The sequence below is a fragment of the Ursus arctos genome, unplaced genomic scaffold, assembly GCF_023065955.2.
Source record: "Ursus arctos isolate Adak ecotype North America unplaced genomic scaffold, UrsArc2.0 scaffold_21, whole genome shotgun sequence".
NCBI classification, from domain to species: Eukaryota; Metazoa; Chordata; class Mammalia; order Carnivora; family Ursidae; genus Ursus; species Ursus arctos.
This window is the reverse complement of record NW_026622886.1, coordinates 28,557,618-28,576,370: the sequence shown is the minus strand read 5'-3', so window position 1 is coordinate 28,576,370 and position 18,753 is coordinate 28,557,618. Positions and strand designations below refer to the sequence as shown.

Below are 18,753 nucleotides of genomic sequence, written 5' to 3'. Positions count from 1 at the left end.
GTCCGGTTCGAGGAAGAGGATGTGAGCATTTGGCTCTTGGAGCCACCGGTCTGCATTGTTATTACCACCCCAAGCTAGTCCCAGAGGCACGCTCCCTTCTTACTGACTTCCCCTGTGTTTGAGCCTCATGTCTACCTCATCTCTTTCCTTACAGTGTCCTTGTCTAGGAAATGACACTCCTCATCTCCATATCTTTGATTAGGTCCCATCCTCATCTAGTCATGTCTTCCCCTTCATCTTTAGGTGGTAAAACTCCTCAGATCGTGTGAAACCTAGCATGAACTTGTTTTCCTTTATATAGTGCACTTGATCTCTATTAAATCTACATATTACTTATACCTATAGTAGATTGTCCTAATCCTCCCTTCCTGCTCCTCCCCCCACATGTTCTTTCCCTAATGTCTTCTCTTTACTTCCTCCCCAGTCCACCGTCTTGTCCTCCTTGCCTCCCCTCTACTTCCCACTCTCTATCTGACAGTCTTCATAACTCCCTCAGTGGTTTTCTGGCATCTCATAACCCTTTTGGAAAGAGTCAGGGGAGAAATAAATGCAATAAAGCATCCCTAGTCTTCCTGAACTCCTTCCTGCTTGAGCACAGAGCCCTGGCCTGCTGCTCCTCTAATCTCCTTTGCGGTAGACACCTTCCTTGCCACCTGTCCAATTCAGGGCAAATTTTTGGTCTCATGTTCACATAGGGACAGATCTGTGCCCTCCCAGCCTCAAAGTGAGCAGTCTGGATTGCTCTCCTGGGCATCCTTTCCTTGTTCATCTGGCCCACCTGTTTTCTTGGCCAGTAACTACCGCACATTTATCACATTGGGTTTGTCTCAATAAACCAGAGCCGTTATTAAATCAAGCTGCCAAGAGCACAAAAACACAAAGCAACAAAACTAATAGAAGGGAAGGGAAGAGAGATTAGTTTCATGTATTTTTTTTTTAAGATTTATTTATTTATTTGAGAGAGAGAGAGAAAGCACACATGAGAGTAGAGGAGGGGCAGAGGGAGAAGGAGAAAGAAATTTCACGCAGAGCCTGACGCACGGCTCAATCTTATGACCCTGAGATCATGACCTGAGCCAAAATCAAGTGTCAAACACTTACCCGTTTAACTGACTAAGCCACCCAGGTGCCTCGAGAGAGATTGATTTTATTTTTTTATTTTTATTTATTTTTTTTAATTAATGATTTTTTATTATATTATGTTAGTCACCATACAGTATACCCCCGGTTTCCGATGTAAAGCTCGATGATTCATTAGTTGCGTATAACACCCAGTGCACCATGCAATACGTGCCCTCCTTACTACCCATCACCAGCCTATCCCATTCCCCCACCCCCCTCCCCTCTGGGGCCCTCAGTTTGTTTCTCATAGGAGAGAGATTGATTTTAAAGAGTAAGAGCAGGGGTGCTTGGCTGGCTCAAGTGACTCTTGATACCAAGGTCATGAGTTGAAGTCTCATATTGGGCACAGAGATTACTTAAAAAAAAAAAAAAAAAAAAAGGCTGGGTGGCTCAGTTGGTTAACACCATCTGTCTTCTGCTCAGGTCATGATCCCAGAGTCCTGGGATCAAGCCCCTGCATTGGGCTCCCTGCTCAGCGTAGAGCCTGCTTCTCCCTCTCTCCCTGCCCTTCCCCTGCCTTCATGCTCTCTCTCGCTTACTCTCTCTATCTCATAAATAAATAAAATCTTTAAAAAAAGGTGGGGGGGAGTAAGAACATACCTAAAAATGCAAGGAATTCTCAGACATTCAGCAAGCCTTCCTTCATAGAAGCAAAAGAGATGATTCCCCTCCATATTTTTAATCCTCCCAGGTCTAATTAGCATACATTAACATCCTCCCTTTGGCAGCATCTCCTTTGGGCAGGTTGTCTTAAATCTTGAGCATTGCATTATCCCCAACCCTGTCTCATCGGGAGTGTTTACTCACCTTCCTTAATAGAAACACTCCATAAAGGGCTTGCTTCAGTTCCGCCTTACCCACCTGTCTTGTTACCATTTGATGTCACCAAAATCAGCCCGCATATTTCCACCATCTTCCAGGCTTTTTTCCCCTGTTCCAGTCATCTGAATCTTTGAAAAAGTTTAGACATGTGCTTCTGGCTATTCTTTTTCATGACCTGGCTGCTGATTATATGACTAGTGCCACTGTGTGAAAATTCAAGTGATACTTTGCCCTCCTTGTGCCCTTTACTCTGTGTATATTCAGTATTAATTATAAGTTGAACAAAGGCAAACAAACATTTACCTCCATCCGGATATGATCCACTTAGCCTGTGAGACCTTGCATCTCCTCAAATTTATATCCGTTTTGTGGTTCAACTATCTCCATAATCTCCTCTTTCCTCTACTAAGTTGGAACTGTTTGAAGGATAAGTGTTGCATTTATCTTCCCCCTTGTCCACTGCAAGTATGACTACATCTATGTGTATTAGGCACAATATACATTTCTTGGGTTGGATATGTTAATCTGTAGTTTCTTCTTTTTTCCAGACTATTGAATTTATTCCAAAGTACAATGGGATATAATAGATTTTAGCCAAATTGCATAGTTTGAACTATTCTGGAATTAAGGTATCTTTGAAGGCGTGATTGATGCCTGGATTATTTGTCATATTCCGAGGGAAATGCAGAGATCTAAAACCAGGGCTGTCATGTTGCTTATATTCCAGAGGCACTGTTCATAGAGACCTCACTGTGAATGGCAACCTTGGAAATTTTGCAATACTCAGCATGTTGTGGCCATTTACTGCAGCACTGCCTAAAATCACTCTAAGGCGAGAGGATATGAATAGGCAAGTGCCTGGTGACCTATGCTGGCTAGATTCTAGCTGGCTCTTGCAGATCAAGAAAGTAACCACATGGAGATATAGGTAATACAGTCTTGTTATTGAATGTGTAGTTATTAGATCCCCACAGTGTGCCAAGAAGTAACAGTAAGCCACTGTGGTATCTGGGGGAAGAGCACTCCAAGTGGAGGCAATGGCAAATAAACACCCTTGTAGCAGGAGTCTTTATTTCTCCAATGTGTTAGGCAACAGCAAGAGGCCAGTGTACATTGAATAAGTGACCAAGAGGGAGAGTAGTAGGAGACAAAGGAGATGAGGTCAGAGAATGGGGTAAGAGGTTGGGGGAGGAACTCCTTGATGACTCTCTTAGGCTGTGTAGTCCAGTTTAAGGACAGTCACTTTCCCTAAGTCAGCTGTAGAATGATGGGCACTGACTCCCATTTTAATAGGATCATTCTGACTGCTGTGTTGAGAATACCCTGTAGGTCAAGGGCAGAAGTTTGGAGACTGGTTAGGTGGTTATTGCTGCAATCCAGAGTAACGTGGTGGCTTGAGACAAGGTCCTAGTGGTAGGAGCCAGTCAGTTGTGGATCTGTTTAGATGGTCTGATGTCTTCTGCCAAGGGGAAGTATTTTAATGCAAATGTTAAATTCTAGCTGTTATTTTATAAATAAGATTTTCTTGTCTTTCAACATTTTTTAAAGCTACCTATGATTTTTCCCAAAGAGAATTGTGTCATCATGACACTTATTACAGATTGTTGTAGCTCCTTGATTTAGTTGCACTGATCAAAATAGTGAAATTTTCATATATTTTAGTAAGAAATGCCAACCCCAACTAATCTGGGGAGTTCATGTGCAAAACTTTTACAAAGCAGTATTTGAGCGTAGGCTTATGGTCAGCTTACATTGTTATGGATTTCTACATTTCAGGCAGTTTTTTAAAGCCAGGAATTAATGAAGGATTGATTTTTACCAGCTTGTCATATTGAAATGTTGGTACAGATCCACCAAGTAGTTTAAATGGTTCAGTTAGAGAATTGTCCAGAGAAGAAATGGTATAACTGTAATACAGAAGCACTTGAGTCCAGAACTGTCAACTGGTGTTTCCCTAACATTCTTTGTATCTGCACCTCTAGAGAATGCTTTCCCTTTAAATATCCTTTTCTGTGTTTCTCTACTCCGATTACTTTTTTTCTGTTATTTCTCATCTTGTTTTTGCTTTTGTTCTTCCTTTGATTGAAGACAATTAAATAAGATGATGATAATTAACTTGGGTAAGACAAATTATAAACCAAACAAATAATGATGAAGTGTGGTAGCACAATATATACATGAGAACAAAATATATTTTACTTAAGATTTTTGTGATTTCTTTATTTGAAATTCTGCTCAATTATCAAACACAAAGAATGTGTTTGTTTACTACATGTGAAAGAGAAGTGATTTCTCATAACTGTTCAATATATGAAAGATAAAATTCTTAAGTTTCCTTATTTTAAGAGTTTGAGAGAGTAAACTTGTATTTATTGCATATATCTTATTAATACAGCTGTATCTTTCTATCTACACACATATATATAACATGGTCATTATTCTCTGTAATTTAGGGAAGGTCATGCTACATGTAGTTGATTGACCAGAAGATCTTAATCTAACTGGTGGCTAATTCCAGACAGGGCATCCAGAGTATGGTACAAAACAGTTATTTTCTTCCCATCAGACACTGGTTCTCAAACTATGGACAATGGAGTAGCAGCATTAGTAGGAACTTGTTAAAAACTCACATCATATTCATTCCTCCTTTGTCAAATGAATTTGTCAGGGGAATGAATATACAGTGGGGAAAAAAACAGTCTCTTCAACAAATGGTGTTGGGAAAACTGGACGGCAACATGCAAAAGAATGAAACTAGACCACTTTCTTTCACCATACACAAAAATAAACTCAAAATGGATAGAGACCTAAATGTGAGACCTGAAACCATAAAAATTCTAGAAAAGAGTACAGGCAGTAATTTCTGACATCGACTGTAGCAACATTTTTCTAGATATGTCTCCCGAGGCAAGGGAAATAAAAGCAAAAATAAACTGTTGAGACTATATCAAAATAAAAACCTTCTGCACAGCGAAGGAAATAATCCAAAATACTAAAAGGCAACCTACTGGAATGGGAGAAGATATTTGCAAATGACATATCTGATGAAGGGTTAGTATTCAAATTATATAAAGAGCTGATACAGCTCAACAGCCAAAAAAACCAAAAAAATCCAATTAAAAAATGGGCAGAAGATGTAAACAGACATTTCTCCAAAGAAGACATCCAGATGGCCAATAGACAAATGAAAAGATGTTCAACATCTGATGATAATCAGGGAAATTCAAAGCAAAACTACAATGAGATATCACCTCACACCTGTCAGAATGGCTAAAATCAACCCAAGAAACAACTGGTGTTGGTGAGAATGTGGAGAAAATGGAACCCTCATGCCCTGTTGATGGGAATGCAAACTGGTGCAGCCACTGTGGAAAAAAGTATGGAGTTTCCTCAAAAAGTTAAAAATAGAACTACCGTATGATACAGTAATCAAATTAGTTGGTATTTCCCACAAAGATATAAGAACACTAATTCAAAAGGATATATATGCCCCTGTGTTTATTGAAGCATGATTTAAAATAGTCAGACTATGGAAGCAGCCCAAGTGTCCACTGATAGACGGATAAAGAAGAGGTGGGTGGGTGTGTGTGTGTGTGTGTGTGTGTGTGTGTGTGTGTGTGATAGAATATTATTCAGCCATAAAAAAGAATGAAGTCTTGCCATTTGCAACAACATGGTTAGAGCTAGAGAGAATAATTCTAAGCAAAATAAGAGAAGGACAAACACCATATGATTTCATTCATATGTAGAATTTAAGAGACAAACAAGCAAAGGAAAAAGACAACCCAAGAAACAGACTCCTAACTACAGAGAACAAACTGATGGTTACCAGAAGGGGGTGGTTTGGGGGAGTAAATAGGTGATGGGGATTGAAGAGTACACTTATCTTGGAAAAAAAAAAAAAAATTGTGGGCTCTACCCCAAACCCAACGAATCTGAAACTCTGGGGATGAGGCCTAGCTGTCTGGTCTGTCGGATCTTTCAGGTGATTCTGATGTGGGCTAAGGCTATGAGCCACTGAAAAATGTAACCTGTCACACCTTGCAGAATCCACCACTGTAGATGGACTCCTCAGAGTGCCTGCTTTGCTTTCCACTCCCCATACTGCCCTGGGTCCTCCTTGTAGTTTCCCCTCACCATCAAAGCCCAGGTAGCTGCATTAACCCCCTGAGCCTCAGCATCTGGCTGAGTCTTGGTGGGCTTTGCGTAGATGCACACATTCTTCAGTAAAGAGCACCTGTGTCTGTCTTGTTAATATTGATCACTTTCAGCCAACACTGACTCAAAGACATTGTACAAAACAATTCACTACCTAGTAGTGATAAAGATGAGAGGATTGATGCCCACGTCCTGTCACATATGCTGTAAGTGAGATGGCCATATTAAGGCTATTCTGCTTTATACCCCCTTTATTCCTGCCTCATGAATAATACCATTCCCTTTTATTCTTTAAAGTGCTCTGGTTTAGATGGTAAATCATATTGCAACGAACTAGTCATAAGCAATTCTAAGTGGTCAAAGAAAGATTTACCAAGAAGGAAATGTTTTAGGGCTTAAAAATAAAAGATGTCCAGTTACAATAGGTAGGCAAGATGGACTGACGATTGGGATGGGACAATAGAAACCTTAGAGCCTGAGAGTTCGGGATAAATAAGGTTGTGAAACAGCAGGTTACATTAAGGGAAGCAGAAGTGGTTCAAAGGGTCAGGCACCAGTGTCTAGTAGGAAACAATAATAAATGAAGCAGGTAGAAGAGTGACTTAAGGCAAAGTCTTCCAGAAGAAGTAAGGGCAAATTTTGTTCCCCAATATATATCAATATTGGCTCTTTGGATCATTATTAAGAAGAAACCTAGTGTGTCTTTGTTTCCCCATTTATGTTGGTTCTCTGTATTTGAAATGCTTATTGCTCCTTTTTCCATCAATTCTGGGCCATATTTCAAACAAACAATCATTATGTAACATAGCAGAATAATAATTCACTTTCGGATTTGGTTCACATTTTCAAATTCAGTGAAAAAAAAGACACCAAGCGGTCCACACTGCATAATATTTTATGCCTTTATCATAGCAGAACACTAATGCTGGAATATTGAGATATATGGCTCGTCGAGAACAGAATGGGGGGAATTATGCAAATACCTAACTAATATGTTGTGATATTGTTTTTGTGAATGTTAAGATGATGAATGAATTCTGTTAAAAATGATCCTATGGGGATTTTTTTTCTGTTACTGTTTAGTAAAAATTACATGTTTCGTGTGGTTTAGGGACCTTGCAAACGGTCTGTAAATTGCATTTTGCATGACAAAGCTGACTTAAAGCATAAAGAAAGGTTTTAAAACTATGATAAAAATTGTATATTTGATTTTCAACAACTAGTTAATGTTGTTATCCTTTGTTGTTGTTGTTGATCATTAAAGGTGTGTTTGGCATCGAGGGAGCTTGAAAGGCTTTGCCCTTGGGGCATGGCACACACGCTGACCTCTTACGCCATTGAGCATCATTATCTTCATCACCTAAGCTCCTGGTCATGTCCTTTGTTTCTGTGTGGACAGTACAGATATCATGTCCCTCTTTTCTCTTTCTTTTTTACCAGAGCTAGTGTGTCTTTTTTACCCTCTATAGTCTGGAGTAATGAGTTTTACTAAATAACCTTCAGTATTCAGTTAATTGTTGCATTTTCCTAACTGTTAATACAGAACACATTTCAGAGTTAATAGCTGTCTGGAAAGGAAAAAGAACCATCAATAAACTCCTACATTATCCTTTGTTTAAATATCACATAATTAATTAACATCTTTATTAATGCATTTACTTAGGTAAACATTATTCTTTGAAAGCAGGTAGCAATTAATATTACATTTTAATTTTGAAAACCTATAATAACAGTAATTAACTGAAGAATAGGTTTAGTCTGGTATCCTTTACTAAGATCTATATGGTGAGGTATTAATTTTTCAGTATGCCATAGTGTATCTAATTCTTGTTTCACTGTCTTTAAACAGCGTATACTTTCAGCTGAATCTCCTATCAACATATTTATAGTTAGTACACACATGGATTTCATAAGTAATGTGTTTTTTTTTTTTTCTATTTATAAATGTAACTACAGTTGGCCCTTGAACAGCATGGGGGTTAGGGTCACTGATCCCCACACAGTTGAAAATCTATGTATAACTTTTGACACCCCCAGAACTTAACTACTAATAACCTGTTGACTAGAAGCCTTACTGATAGTATAGACCGTTAACACATATTTTGTATATTATATGTGTTAGCATACTGTGTGTTCTTAGAATAAAGTAAGCTACAGAAAAAATGTTAAGAAAATCGTAAGGAGGGGCGCCTGGGTAGCGCAGTCGTTAAAGCGTCTGCCTTCGGCTCAGGGCGTGATCCCGGCGTTATGGGATCGAGCCCCACATCGGGCTCCTCCGCTATGAGCCTGCTTCTTCCTCTCCCACTCCCCCTGCTTGTGTTCCCTCTCTCGCTGGCTGTCTCTGTCAAATAAATAAATAAAATCTTAAAAAAAAAAAAAAAAAGAAAATCGTAAGGAAGGAAAAAATATATTTATAGTACTGTACTCTATTTATTTAAAAAAAAAAAAAAACCCTACGCATAAGTGGACCCTTACATTTCAAACCTATGTTGTTCGAGGGTCAACTGTATTTACAAATCAATGTTCTTAATAATTTTCTCACCCAATGTCTGAGACTTGAGAAAGGCACAGAATGTTAGGTGACAGACTTAGAAAGTGATGTACAACTTTTTGTAGAAATAGCTAAGACATCTCTGACTCCTGGTCTTAAAACTCACTTCATTTTAATAAGTTGGCTGGTCGTTACTCACCATTTCTTACAATTGACGTTTGGATAACAAGCAGTCTGTGGCTTAGTATGAATTCTTAAAACAGAAAATGTCCTGTTGTGTTTTAAGGACTGGTCCTTTTGGGTTAGAAGACAATTTGTCATATTTATTAGATAAGCAGTAAATAATGGGCTCTTTCAAACCACCAGCATCAGGGAGGATTTACCATTTACCATTTTTTAAATTTGTTTTTCCCTGTGCAGCTCAGGACTTGCAAATCATTTTTAGAACTTCTTTTTCATATTGTTAAGATCTTGAACTTTAAGCAAACAGGAAACCCAAAGCAAAAAGAGATAATTGTTGGATCACAGCTAGGCAAGCCCAAAAGTTACATGAATGATTTCAGCATCTCTCTGTTATGCGTTATTTTGGTTTTCATTTGAATATCCATGGCACACAGGGCTTAACATCATTACTTTTGCTGTTGATAAATCCCCAGCTGTAAAACAAATAGCCTGTTCTGTTTGCCTATTTACAGCCTTAAAATTGGACCCAATTCTTTTTTTTTTTTTTTGTCTTTATGAATGTTTCTGGGATAGCACTACATACCAGTTCTTAAGGTATAGTTTCAAAGAGTAGTATGGCTCTATCTGCAATAATTCCAACCTTGCAAAGCTGACCTGCAAGTAATCTCAAAAATGTGAGCACATTAATATTTGTTCCATGTTTATTAGTCAGTCTGATTAAGAGTAAGTAAATGCTCAGTGGACCTTTGTATGTTCTTTCAGTAATTTTAGTGCTGCTTAAATAGAAGTTAATACATCTCAATATAGATAGCCTTGTTTGTACATATGCATCAGAGACAAGCTGTTTTAAACGACTAATAATGAAAATCAACTCAACTCTTAATTGTAATATATCTTCAACTGTATCCATTTTATTTCTTGGTTCAGTAGTCTATATGGGATTTTTTTTAAGGAAAAAAGAAAACCCCACTCTGTGAATATGCCAGACAGATACATTAGGATGTCCTGCAATGAAGGGAAAGGCATATAAAATATGACCAAGTAATGAGGTGTAGATGGACAGCACACGTAAATCTTAGCTTCCAATCATGATTACCACTCTATTTTTCTCTGTAGTGACTTTCTTTGTCTCACAGGTTTAGAGTAGTAGTTTCCAAGTTGAAGCTCACTTGGTTTTGTACCTTGCAGGTCAATTTCTTCTGGAAGAAGCTCGCCTCATAGAAGCAGCAGAGATGGCAAAGAAAGCAGCCGAATTAGACAGCACGGAGTTCGATGTGGTTTTCAGTGCTGCCCACATGCTCCGGTGAGTGTTGCTACTGACCCTTCGAAGACCAACACGGTGGCTTTGGGAAAGCAATTATGTAGACTAAGTCGCTTGTCCTACTGCCTTATTCTACGTTCTTGAAGTGAATGACGCTGTTTTCCCATGGTGAAATCAGTCAGGAGTATTTTGTTTGTTATAGTTTATGTGCGTGGTATGGAGGGCATGTAAGCGTTCAGGACTCTGAAAATTATTGAGAACCATTTTCCTTTACCTTCAAAAATGACTGTAAAATAGAAACAGAAAATTGCAAAATTAAAATTAATAACTGTTTAAATGTCTAAAACAAAACAGAAAATTGCAAAATTAAAATTAATAACTATTTAAATGTCTAAAACAAAACATGTGGATTAACCAACTGCATCTCAGTATTTGTGTTTTATATTAATTATATCTAATGTGGCATGTGAATGCATTTTATTATGTTTGGTGGTGGAGAGGATTGTCAAGTACAAATATAGCTAAGGGCTATCAAAGTCTCAAAATGGTGCTGTATTCAGCAGTGTTGCTATGCATGGAAATGATATATCTTTGCAGACCTTTTAGTACTTCTATTTTCAGAGAGATATTATGAAGGCTGATTATAATAATAGCAAACAAAACAATTTTTGTTGTGAATATAAAAAGAAAGTTAATGCATCCATAAGTGGTGTTTTAGGTTAAAGGAGAATGTTTTTAAGAAACTCAAATGATTTGTACAATTTTTTTAAAAGCGTTATTTGTTCTTTTAGCAACATGTATACCCCTTCTCCCGTACCCTACCTGAATTTCACGCGATTAAATCTCCACCTAAATGCTTCGTTAGCTGACATCCACACTATGGGCTCTGCGCTTGGCTCTAGGAATAGGTTTGTAATTCTGTAGATTACTCTTAAAAGGGAAGAAAAATACCAGAGAAATGGCTTCACAGTTGGATGGCTTTAATACATGGGCTTGCAAGAAAAGTAGTTTTGTTTACTTTTTGAGATCCTTGTAGATTTATATGCAGTTGTAAGAAGTAATACAGAGAGATCCCCTGTACCATTTATCCAGTTTCCCCAATGGTGATATATTATAGAATGACAGTACACTATCAAAAGCAGGATATTGATAGTGATACAATCCACTGGTCTTATTGAGTTTCCCCAGTTTTCCTCGTACCTGTGTGTGTGTGTGTAGTTCTTTGCTTTTTTTGTCACGTGTGTGTAGGTTTGTGTATCCCATCAGTGTAGTCAGAGTACAGACTATCTCCAATACCACAGGATCCTTTGTGTTGTCCTTTTATAACCACATGGCTTCCTACTTAGCTTTTTATAAGTTTTATTTTTTTAAAGATTTTATTTATTTATTTGACACAGAGAGAGAGAGAGTGTACAAGCAGGAGGAGCGGCAGGGCAGGAAGAGGGAGAAGCAGACTCTCCGCAGAGCAGGGAGCCCTGTGTGGGGCTTCCATCTCAGGACCCTGAGATCATGACCTGAGCCGAAGGCAGACGCTTAACCAGCTGAGCCACCCAGGCGCCCCAGCTTTTTATAAGTTTTAAATAAGAAATTCAAAGCCTGAGAGGAAAGTGTACTGTGAGATTTCAGTTGAATGCATTCACTCCACATTTAACATTTCACGTTCCTAAAGCTGCTATCTACAAAGAGAAACCAGCATTCAATCAACTGTTGGTATATTTATAAAATAAACTATATTCATTCAGCCTCTGCCTTCAGCTCGGGCTCCCTGCTCAGCAGGGAACCTGCGTCTCCCTCTTCCTCTGCCTCTGCCCCTCCCCATTACTCCTGTTAGTGCTCGCGCACGCATGCTCTCTCTCTCTCATTCTCTTTCTCTCTCTCTCTCATGTGTGCTCTCTCTCTCAAATAAATAAATCGTTAAAAAAAATAAACTATAGCTAATCTCAAGAACCTTCAAGGATAATTTTTTTAAAGAGACACCTTCATTTGCATGACAGGCTTAGGAGCTGTTATAGGGAGAGGACTTTCTCCTCTTCATGAATGAAACTGTGCTTTTAGTCACAGTAAGCCATTTGCAAGGATGGATATGCACAACTTTCTACAGGCTAATTCATCTTAATCATAATAGATACTTTCCTCCACAATGTATTTTGCTACATATTAAATCAATATCTGAAATTCAAGGTCTACCAATGGAAACCCATTATGAGAAAGTTACAAAAAAGGTCCTTGTTAAATATATCACTTCCAACTTTTCCTTAGTTACCATAGTGTTAGAAACCAGTGAAAATTTTTGTTATACATTGGCAATGTGGAAATCTTTAGGGTCTGTTTTTCAGAACCTACTTTCTAGCTTTCTGCAGTCTGCATTCCTCATTAAGGTGCAGTCAGCGCTTTCCTAATATTGATTGCAATTATGACCATAGCAGCCTGGCTATATCCTACTCACTTGGTGGCAACACCCATGAATGTTTTTACTTAGTTTTTCTGTTTTTCAACTTTATTAAATTCAAGTATTTCTTGAGCACTTACCTTGCAAGTTGAACACCAACTTCTTTCCTTATTCATCACCAGCATTTAGGACTTTGCCGAAAGGAGTAAGAAAGGTTACTCGTTTTGCCTTGAATGCAACCTTATCAAAATCCTTAGCTATCAAGATCTTGCTTATCTGTTCCTACGTGTAATTTCCTCTGGGGATGCCAAATTATTGTAAATTGACTTTGATACTAATTTTTCCCTCAGAGCTCTCTTCCTTTGAAAGATACTTAGGAGACGAAATTGGCAGGGTTTGGTGAGGTAAAGAGTATGAGGCAGGGTATGAGGGAAAGCGTAGATGTCTCCCTGGTTGTGTCTAGGTTAGTTGGATTAATGGCTACCCTTATATCCAAAATCAGCAATTTAGGAAATGTTATAGTTCAAGAAATGGTTTGAATGTATACATTTAACTTCCTTTCCTTGGCCAATTCCCAATGAAGTGATCCAAAGAATCTATCAGTGAGGAAAAACTACTCATCACAAATGGGGGGAAAAAAGAAAGTCATTCCACCTAGATGAGACCGGATTGGAAGAGGTGAGTTCCTAGGGCTAGCCATTAAGGGACAAATCTTTATCTTATTGGGACCTTCAAGAGGCTTGAAATTTGAGAAATTTCTGATAAACCCATTTCAACTCTCAATAGTGGTTAATGATCTGTCTCTATAGAATCAGCACATAGAAAGTTTTGAAATACTGGATTTCAAATTGGCATTTCAGATAAGAATGACAAATCAGATGTATCCAAGTATAGAGCCCTCATCTGTGCAGGAAGTTTTACATTAAAACCTGAGAGCCACTTACAACATCTATAATTCCTGTTACCAAGGTGATTCACAAGGATGATATGTAGTATAGAAATATCAATGATATTGACCAAATATGTAGGCCTTCCACTTTTAATAAACATAATAGGATTGTACTTTTCTGCCTTCTTCCAAGTTGAAGAACTTCATGGTTCTTAGTTTGGATTGTTGAAGTGTGTGAACATGGTATATGTCACTTTTGAGCCAAAGCTATAAAAGTCAGTGATTTTCCCTTTTCTGACTTGGAAATTGTGGAAATAGATCCTGAAATGACCAAAGGGGGGGGGGAATAAACTTTATCCTGATTCATTGAGATTTAGGATGTATTTATATTACAACAGTGTAACCTAACCTAGCCTAACTGACACAGAATACATCTGGGAAAATGAAATAGGTGGTTTGGGAGAGGAACAATATGACATTAGAAAAGTTACCAAGAGATTAACAGGATCTCTGAGTTTATAACTGCAAAGGAGGCAGGGTAAAATTGAGAGACTGATAATTTAAATAGAAGTTATAGATTTATTCTCAGAATTTAATGGAAAGTGCTAAAGACTTCAAAATGATGACTGAAAGGATAAAAGATTGGAGGATAGAAAACATTATATGTACATTAATACATACGTGTTAGTATAATTATATGTAGTATACAGGTATATATATACACATATATAGTATATATGTGGTATGTATATAGTATGTGATAGTGTCATTTGTATATACATAAAGAAGTATATAATTATATGTTGTATATGTGTATGTAGTTATATTTAGCATTTATACACATACATAGTTTTATTTGGGTTTGTATATATAAATGTTAATATAAATAGAAAATTTCTGAAGGAAAGCATAGAACACATAAGCAATTATCAACAGATAGAGGAAATTTCAAAGCTAGGATGGAGGCTTTCAGTCATCGTATTGAAAGCAAAACTGCTGAAAAATAGATCTACTCCTAAACTTGTCTCCCTGTACGGGTCATACTTTTTAGTTGCAAACTAAAGAATACGCTCTTGCCAGTTTAAGCAGAAACAGGATTTATGAAAGAGTATTCTGTAGCCCAGAGACTCACTGTCCGGCTTGAGAGCACTCTACATAGTCAGAAATAACATCCAACCCTCTATGTGGCTTTTGCTGGGAGTCAGCAGCGTTTGCAGTCCCAAGCTCTGTCACCATCACCCACAAGGAACCAGCCAGAGCAAGCGCCACAGCCCTTGGGTGATTCTCTTGGGTGCAGCTGCCTCCTTTTAGGCCTACTTCTGACTTCGGTTCTCTTGAGGCTGCATCTGATTGGTGGAACATGGGCCATGTGCTGGAATCTTGGCTACTAGAAAGTCGGAAGAAGAGGGAATTTCTGGCTTCTGTCTTACTTGGGAAGGTGGGATCCACACTGCAGCTAATTACTGAATATATTTATAGAGAGGGTGATCACAGATGTTGAGTGGCCTGACATAATGAACATTAACTATATGTGTTGACACTTTTAGTACTTCAAATAAAATGGGGAAAGTACTAGATGCTTCCAGATGAGAGTATTACAAAAAAGAAGATCGGTTATCATCAAAGGAAAATATCAAAGTAATTCAAAATGCTAGAACTCAGTCGAGTTATATCTATAGAGTTGTAAGAAGGAAGTATTGAATCAATTATTCTGTTAGGAGCATTTTGTATGAATGAATTTATTCCGTGTTCTCCTAGAACTAGAAGCTACAAAGAGCACAGAGATACTTGATACCGGGAGGAATTCCAGAAGCACTAAAAACAAACTTTACCTGATTCATAGCGTTCATGGGCTCTGGCAGAAAAAAAATTTTTTTAATCCACTTACAGGATAAGGGAAGAACAAAAGTAGCATTTATTTAAATATCTCCTTTTTGCCTGGTGCTACATTATGCATTTTACATCTGTCACTCTCTTAGTTATAATCACACATGTGATATAGACAATAGTATTCCCATTTTACATATGAAGATACTGAGGCTTAAAGAGAGTCAGTATTTCCCACAGTTGGTAAAACTGGGATTTGAATTTAGTGTATTCTGGCCAAATATAATACGGTGTCCACTGTGTCACATTGACTCTGTTGTGTCTTTATAACTGGTTGACTACCCCGAGGCTGTGATTCTTGAATGTATTGTTGGAGAAAAGATTTATAGAGTAACAGGTTATCAGGTGTGTAAGTCCTAAATAGTAAGACCTTCCAATATTATTAAATTACCTCTTTATGACAAATTTTAGAAAGTAGACTTACATTCATAGGAGGGAGAATGCCACATTTGTACTCTCAAAGCAATATTACGTTTTTAGAATGGTACGGTGTCTGACAAGGGGCACTTAGAGCTGAGCTAAGCATGAACTACAGTTTTTCTAAGACTAAGGGCCCAGGTTGTCATTGCTCCCTAAGGTAGTAGAGAAAGCAAAACTGTACTGTACCAACTGGTTCCCATTGCTTCCCTGACTTCTAGAAAACAGAATGAACATATGAAAAAAAGTCATCTTTTAAGTTTCTGTGCTCAACACAATCTTATGTAATTTAAATATATTAAAAATTGAGAATTTAAATGTACTAATTTCTTTATAAATTCCACTGGAAGTGACTTAAAATTTAAATGTTTTTTTTTTTTTAAAGATTTTATTTATTTATTCGACAGAGATAGAGACAGCCAGCGAGAGAGGGAACAAAAGCAGGGGGAGTGGGAGAGGAAGAAGCAGGCTCATAGCGGAGGAGCCTGATGTGGGGCTCGATCCCACAACGCCGGGATTACGCCCTGAGCCGAAGGCAGACGCTTAACCTGTGCCACCCAGGCGCCCCTAAAATTTAAATTCTTAAGAGAAAAGGAAACCAGATCAGATTATTTCTCGAAGTAGATTGGGAACATACACACATGTACACACATACACGTGTTGGATATATACATGTTTGTTTTGTTTTTTTTTTTTCAAAGCTCTCTAGGCCTTTCCTCTTTAACACTTCCAAAATTACCGAAAACCCCTCAAAAAGTCATTGGATTTTTCAATTATAAATTGTACTTTAGTGCCAACTTTTGGCCCAAAGGGGGCTTATTTCAACTAGGTTATGATGGGTTATAAGGTCTTTAAAGCAAAGGGCAGTGGCAGTGAGGTCGAAGGGAAGCATCTTCCAATTCCAATCCAGTGCCTCTCCAGCAGTAACATGTGTGTGAATCACCTGAGGATCTTGTTAAAATGCATGTTCTGATTTAGTATATTTGGGTGGTGCCTAAGGTTTTACACTTCTGACAAGTCCCAGGTGATACTTATGATGTTGGTTCTTGGACCACCACCCCCGCCCCCCCCGCAAGCAAGTTCTATCTTGCCTCTCTTCTTTCCACCCCTCTCAACTCCTTCTCCTCACCCGAGCATTACAAACTGAACATGAGTTAATTACTATATATGAACATTATAATAGTTGACATTACCAATAAATATTTCCTCCCTTTTAATTTTCCTGGTACATTTCATTATGTAATCTTTTAAAACCTAGGCTTAACCTGTCCTTAGAAACCCTGAAAGATTCGAGGCCACGAAAGAATGAACTCAGACTCTCATGGGGCACCAAGAAGTTTCTAACTCAGAGGAATCTTTTGTGAAATTACACCATCAGCCTAATCTTTCCTCTGTTATTGCTACATTTCTGCTTTACCTCACCATCTTTTATGTTTAGAACTGAGATGGATACCAACAGATCATAAAGCTATTTTTGATGTCTTGACAGAGAGGTTTTCATTTAAGATGGCTTGGTGGTCATGAACAGTGTCTTCTAGGAGTTTCATTATAAGGATCTTTACTGCTTCTTTGTTTTTATATATGTGTGACTCTAGTTTGGCTATTTTAAGATTTTCCACACATTTTTATGTCTTTGTTTATCTCAATTCTGCTTCTATTCCTACTACGCATTTATCAATCAGAATTAAAATTTAGTGCTGCTCTGAGTAACTTAAGCTTCACTTCTGTTTAGCTGTTGGCAAGAATCCAGGAAAATTCAGCTACTGTTCATTTTACTTTAATGATACAAGGACAGATAGCTTTCTAGTTAGAAAAAGAAGAAGGAAGAGAAAGAGAAGGAGAAAGAAGAAGAAGGAGGGGGAGAGGGAGGAGGGGGAAAAATCTTTAAACGATACAAGGACATAGCTTTCTAGATAGAAAAAGAAAGAGGAAGAGAAAGAGAAGGAGAAAGAAGAAAAAGGAGGGGGAGAGGGAGGAGAATGAGGAGGGAGAAAAAAAACTTATAGTTATCTTAGAATAATCACCAAGACTTTAATAAAATATTATCTTTTGTATGAGTCAAACAGTGGTTACTGTCCATAGTAAATAATTTTTAATTTAAAATTGACAGTTCACAGCTGCTAATATTTATAGTCTTCTAAATGCTACTAGAGTTTTTATTTTTTATATTTTCAAGGGAGTAATTTTGAATTTAGAACCTTTAATTTTATAATTCTCACAGAATACATACAAATGTATGTAATTATAAATGATTCCCTAAATCAGATTCCCCTCAAACATTTCACAGAGTATATTAAGTTCTTATTTCACAGTATCATTGATTCCCAAATTTCCTTTATATATCTTTTAAGAAACTTGGGCCATAAACCTGTGTTCCAAAAGATACTTTTCTATTACAGAATAACACCAGGGAGGGGAATTAGATATATGAAATATATTTCTATATTTTTAACAAAGGTAATTTTCATAGTCCCATGTGCAAAATGGAGTTCTATAGTAATCAGATAATGACATTTGTTTGTGACTTTCATTACTGTTTGTTTTCACTCGGAGTGCACCTTTTCACTGATAGCAGAAAAACTTAAAGACTATTCAGTGATTTCTTGGGAATTCAAGGTTTACTTCATAGTCCAGTTTACAAATACCATGTAGGCTCTTTCTACTTCCTTACCTCTCCTAGTCCCAAGAAGCTGCAGATGTGTGAAGAGGGGGAGGCCCCTACGTATATGATTGGCGGGAGTTGGCAATGAGATGGGAGCCTCCATCTGCTTCTCCAGTTGATAAGTCTGTTGTTGGCTAGGTGATATGGGACATAACTTTATGTTGACTCTTAGGGGTGGCATGTTAGATGGGGGTAGTCACCCATCTGGACCTAGTGTGGCTTCCTGGTAGAAATTATTTTTATTACACATTATTTCATTCCTGGCTTTGTAAAGTGTGTTGTGGTCAAAATGCAAGGTTGTCTACATCTGGCCTGGGAGATTTCTTGGCAGAGCCACCTGCTTTTCCCCTTTACTACTTTCTAAGTCTTCTACTTCAACACGTGGGAAACTTATGATTGTCCTCCATATCTAACTGTGACCCTTCCCTAAAAATGGGAGATGGTGGGGGTAAGGAAGTGAGTATCTAGCACT

General features: G+C 37.8%; 1 protein-coding gene across 3 annotated transcripts in view; it reads left to right on the top strand.

Moving 5' to 3' along the window:
• Positions 1-18,753, top strand: part of TMTC2 (transmembrane O-mannosyltransferase targeting cadherins 2) — a 769,045-nt gene that overhangs the window by 309,406 nt on the left and 440,886 nt on the right. For all 3 annotated transcript variants that reach the window (XR_003316605.4, XM_026499950.4, XM_048218182.2), the window contains exon 10: positions 9,965-10,079. Coding sequence is in view for 2 of the 3 variants with exons in the window: in XM_026499950.4 (XP_026355735.1) it covers positions 9,965-10,079 (115 nt within the window). In the remaining variant the exon portion in view is untranslated. The remainder of the gene's footprint in view (positions 1-9,964; positions 10,080-18,753) is intronic.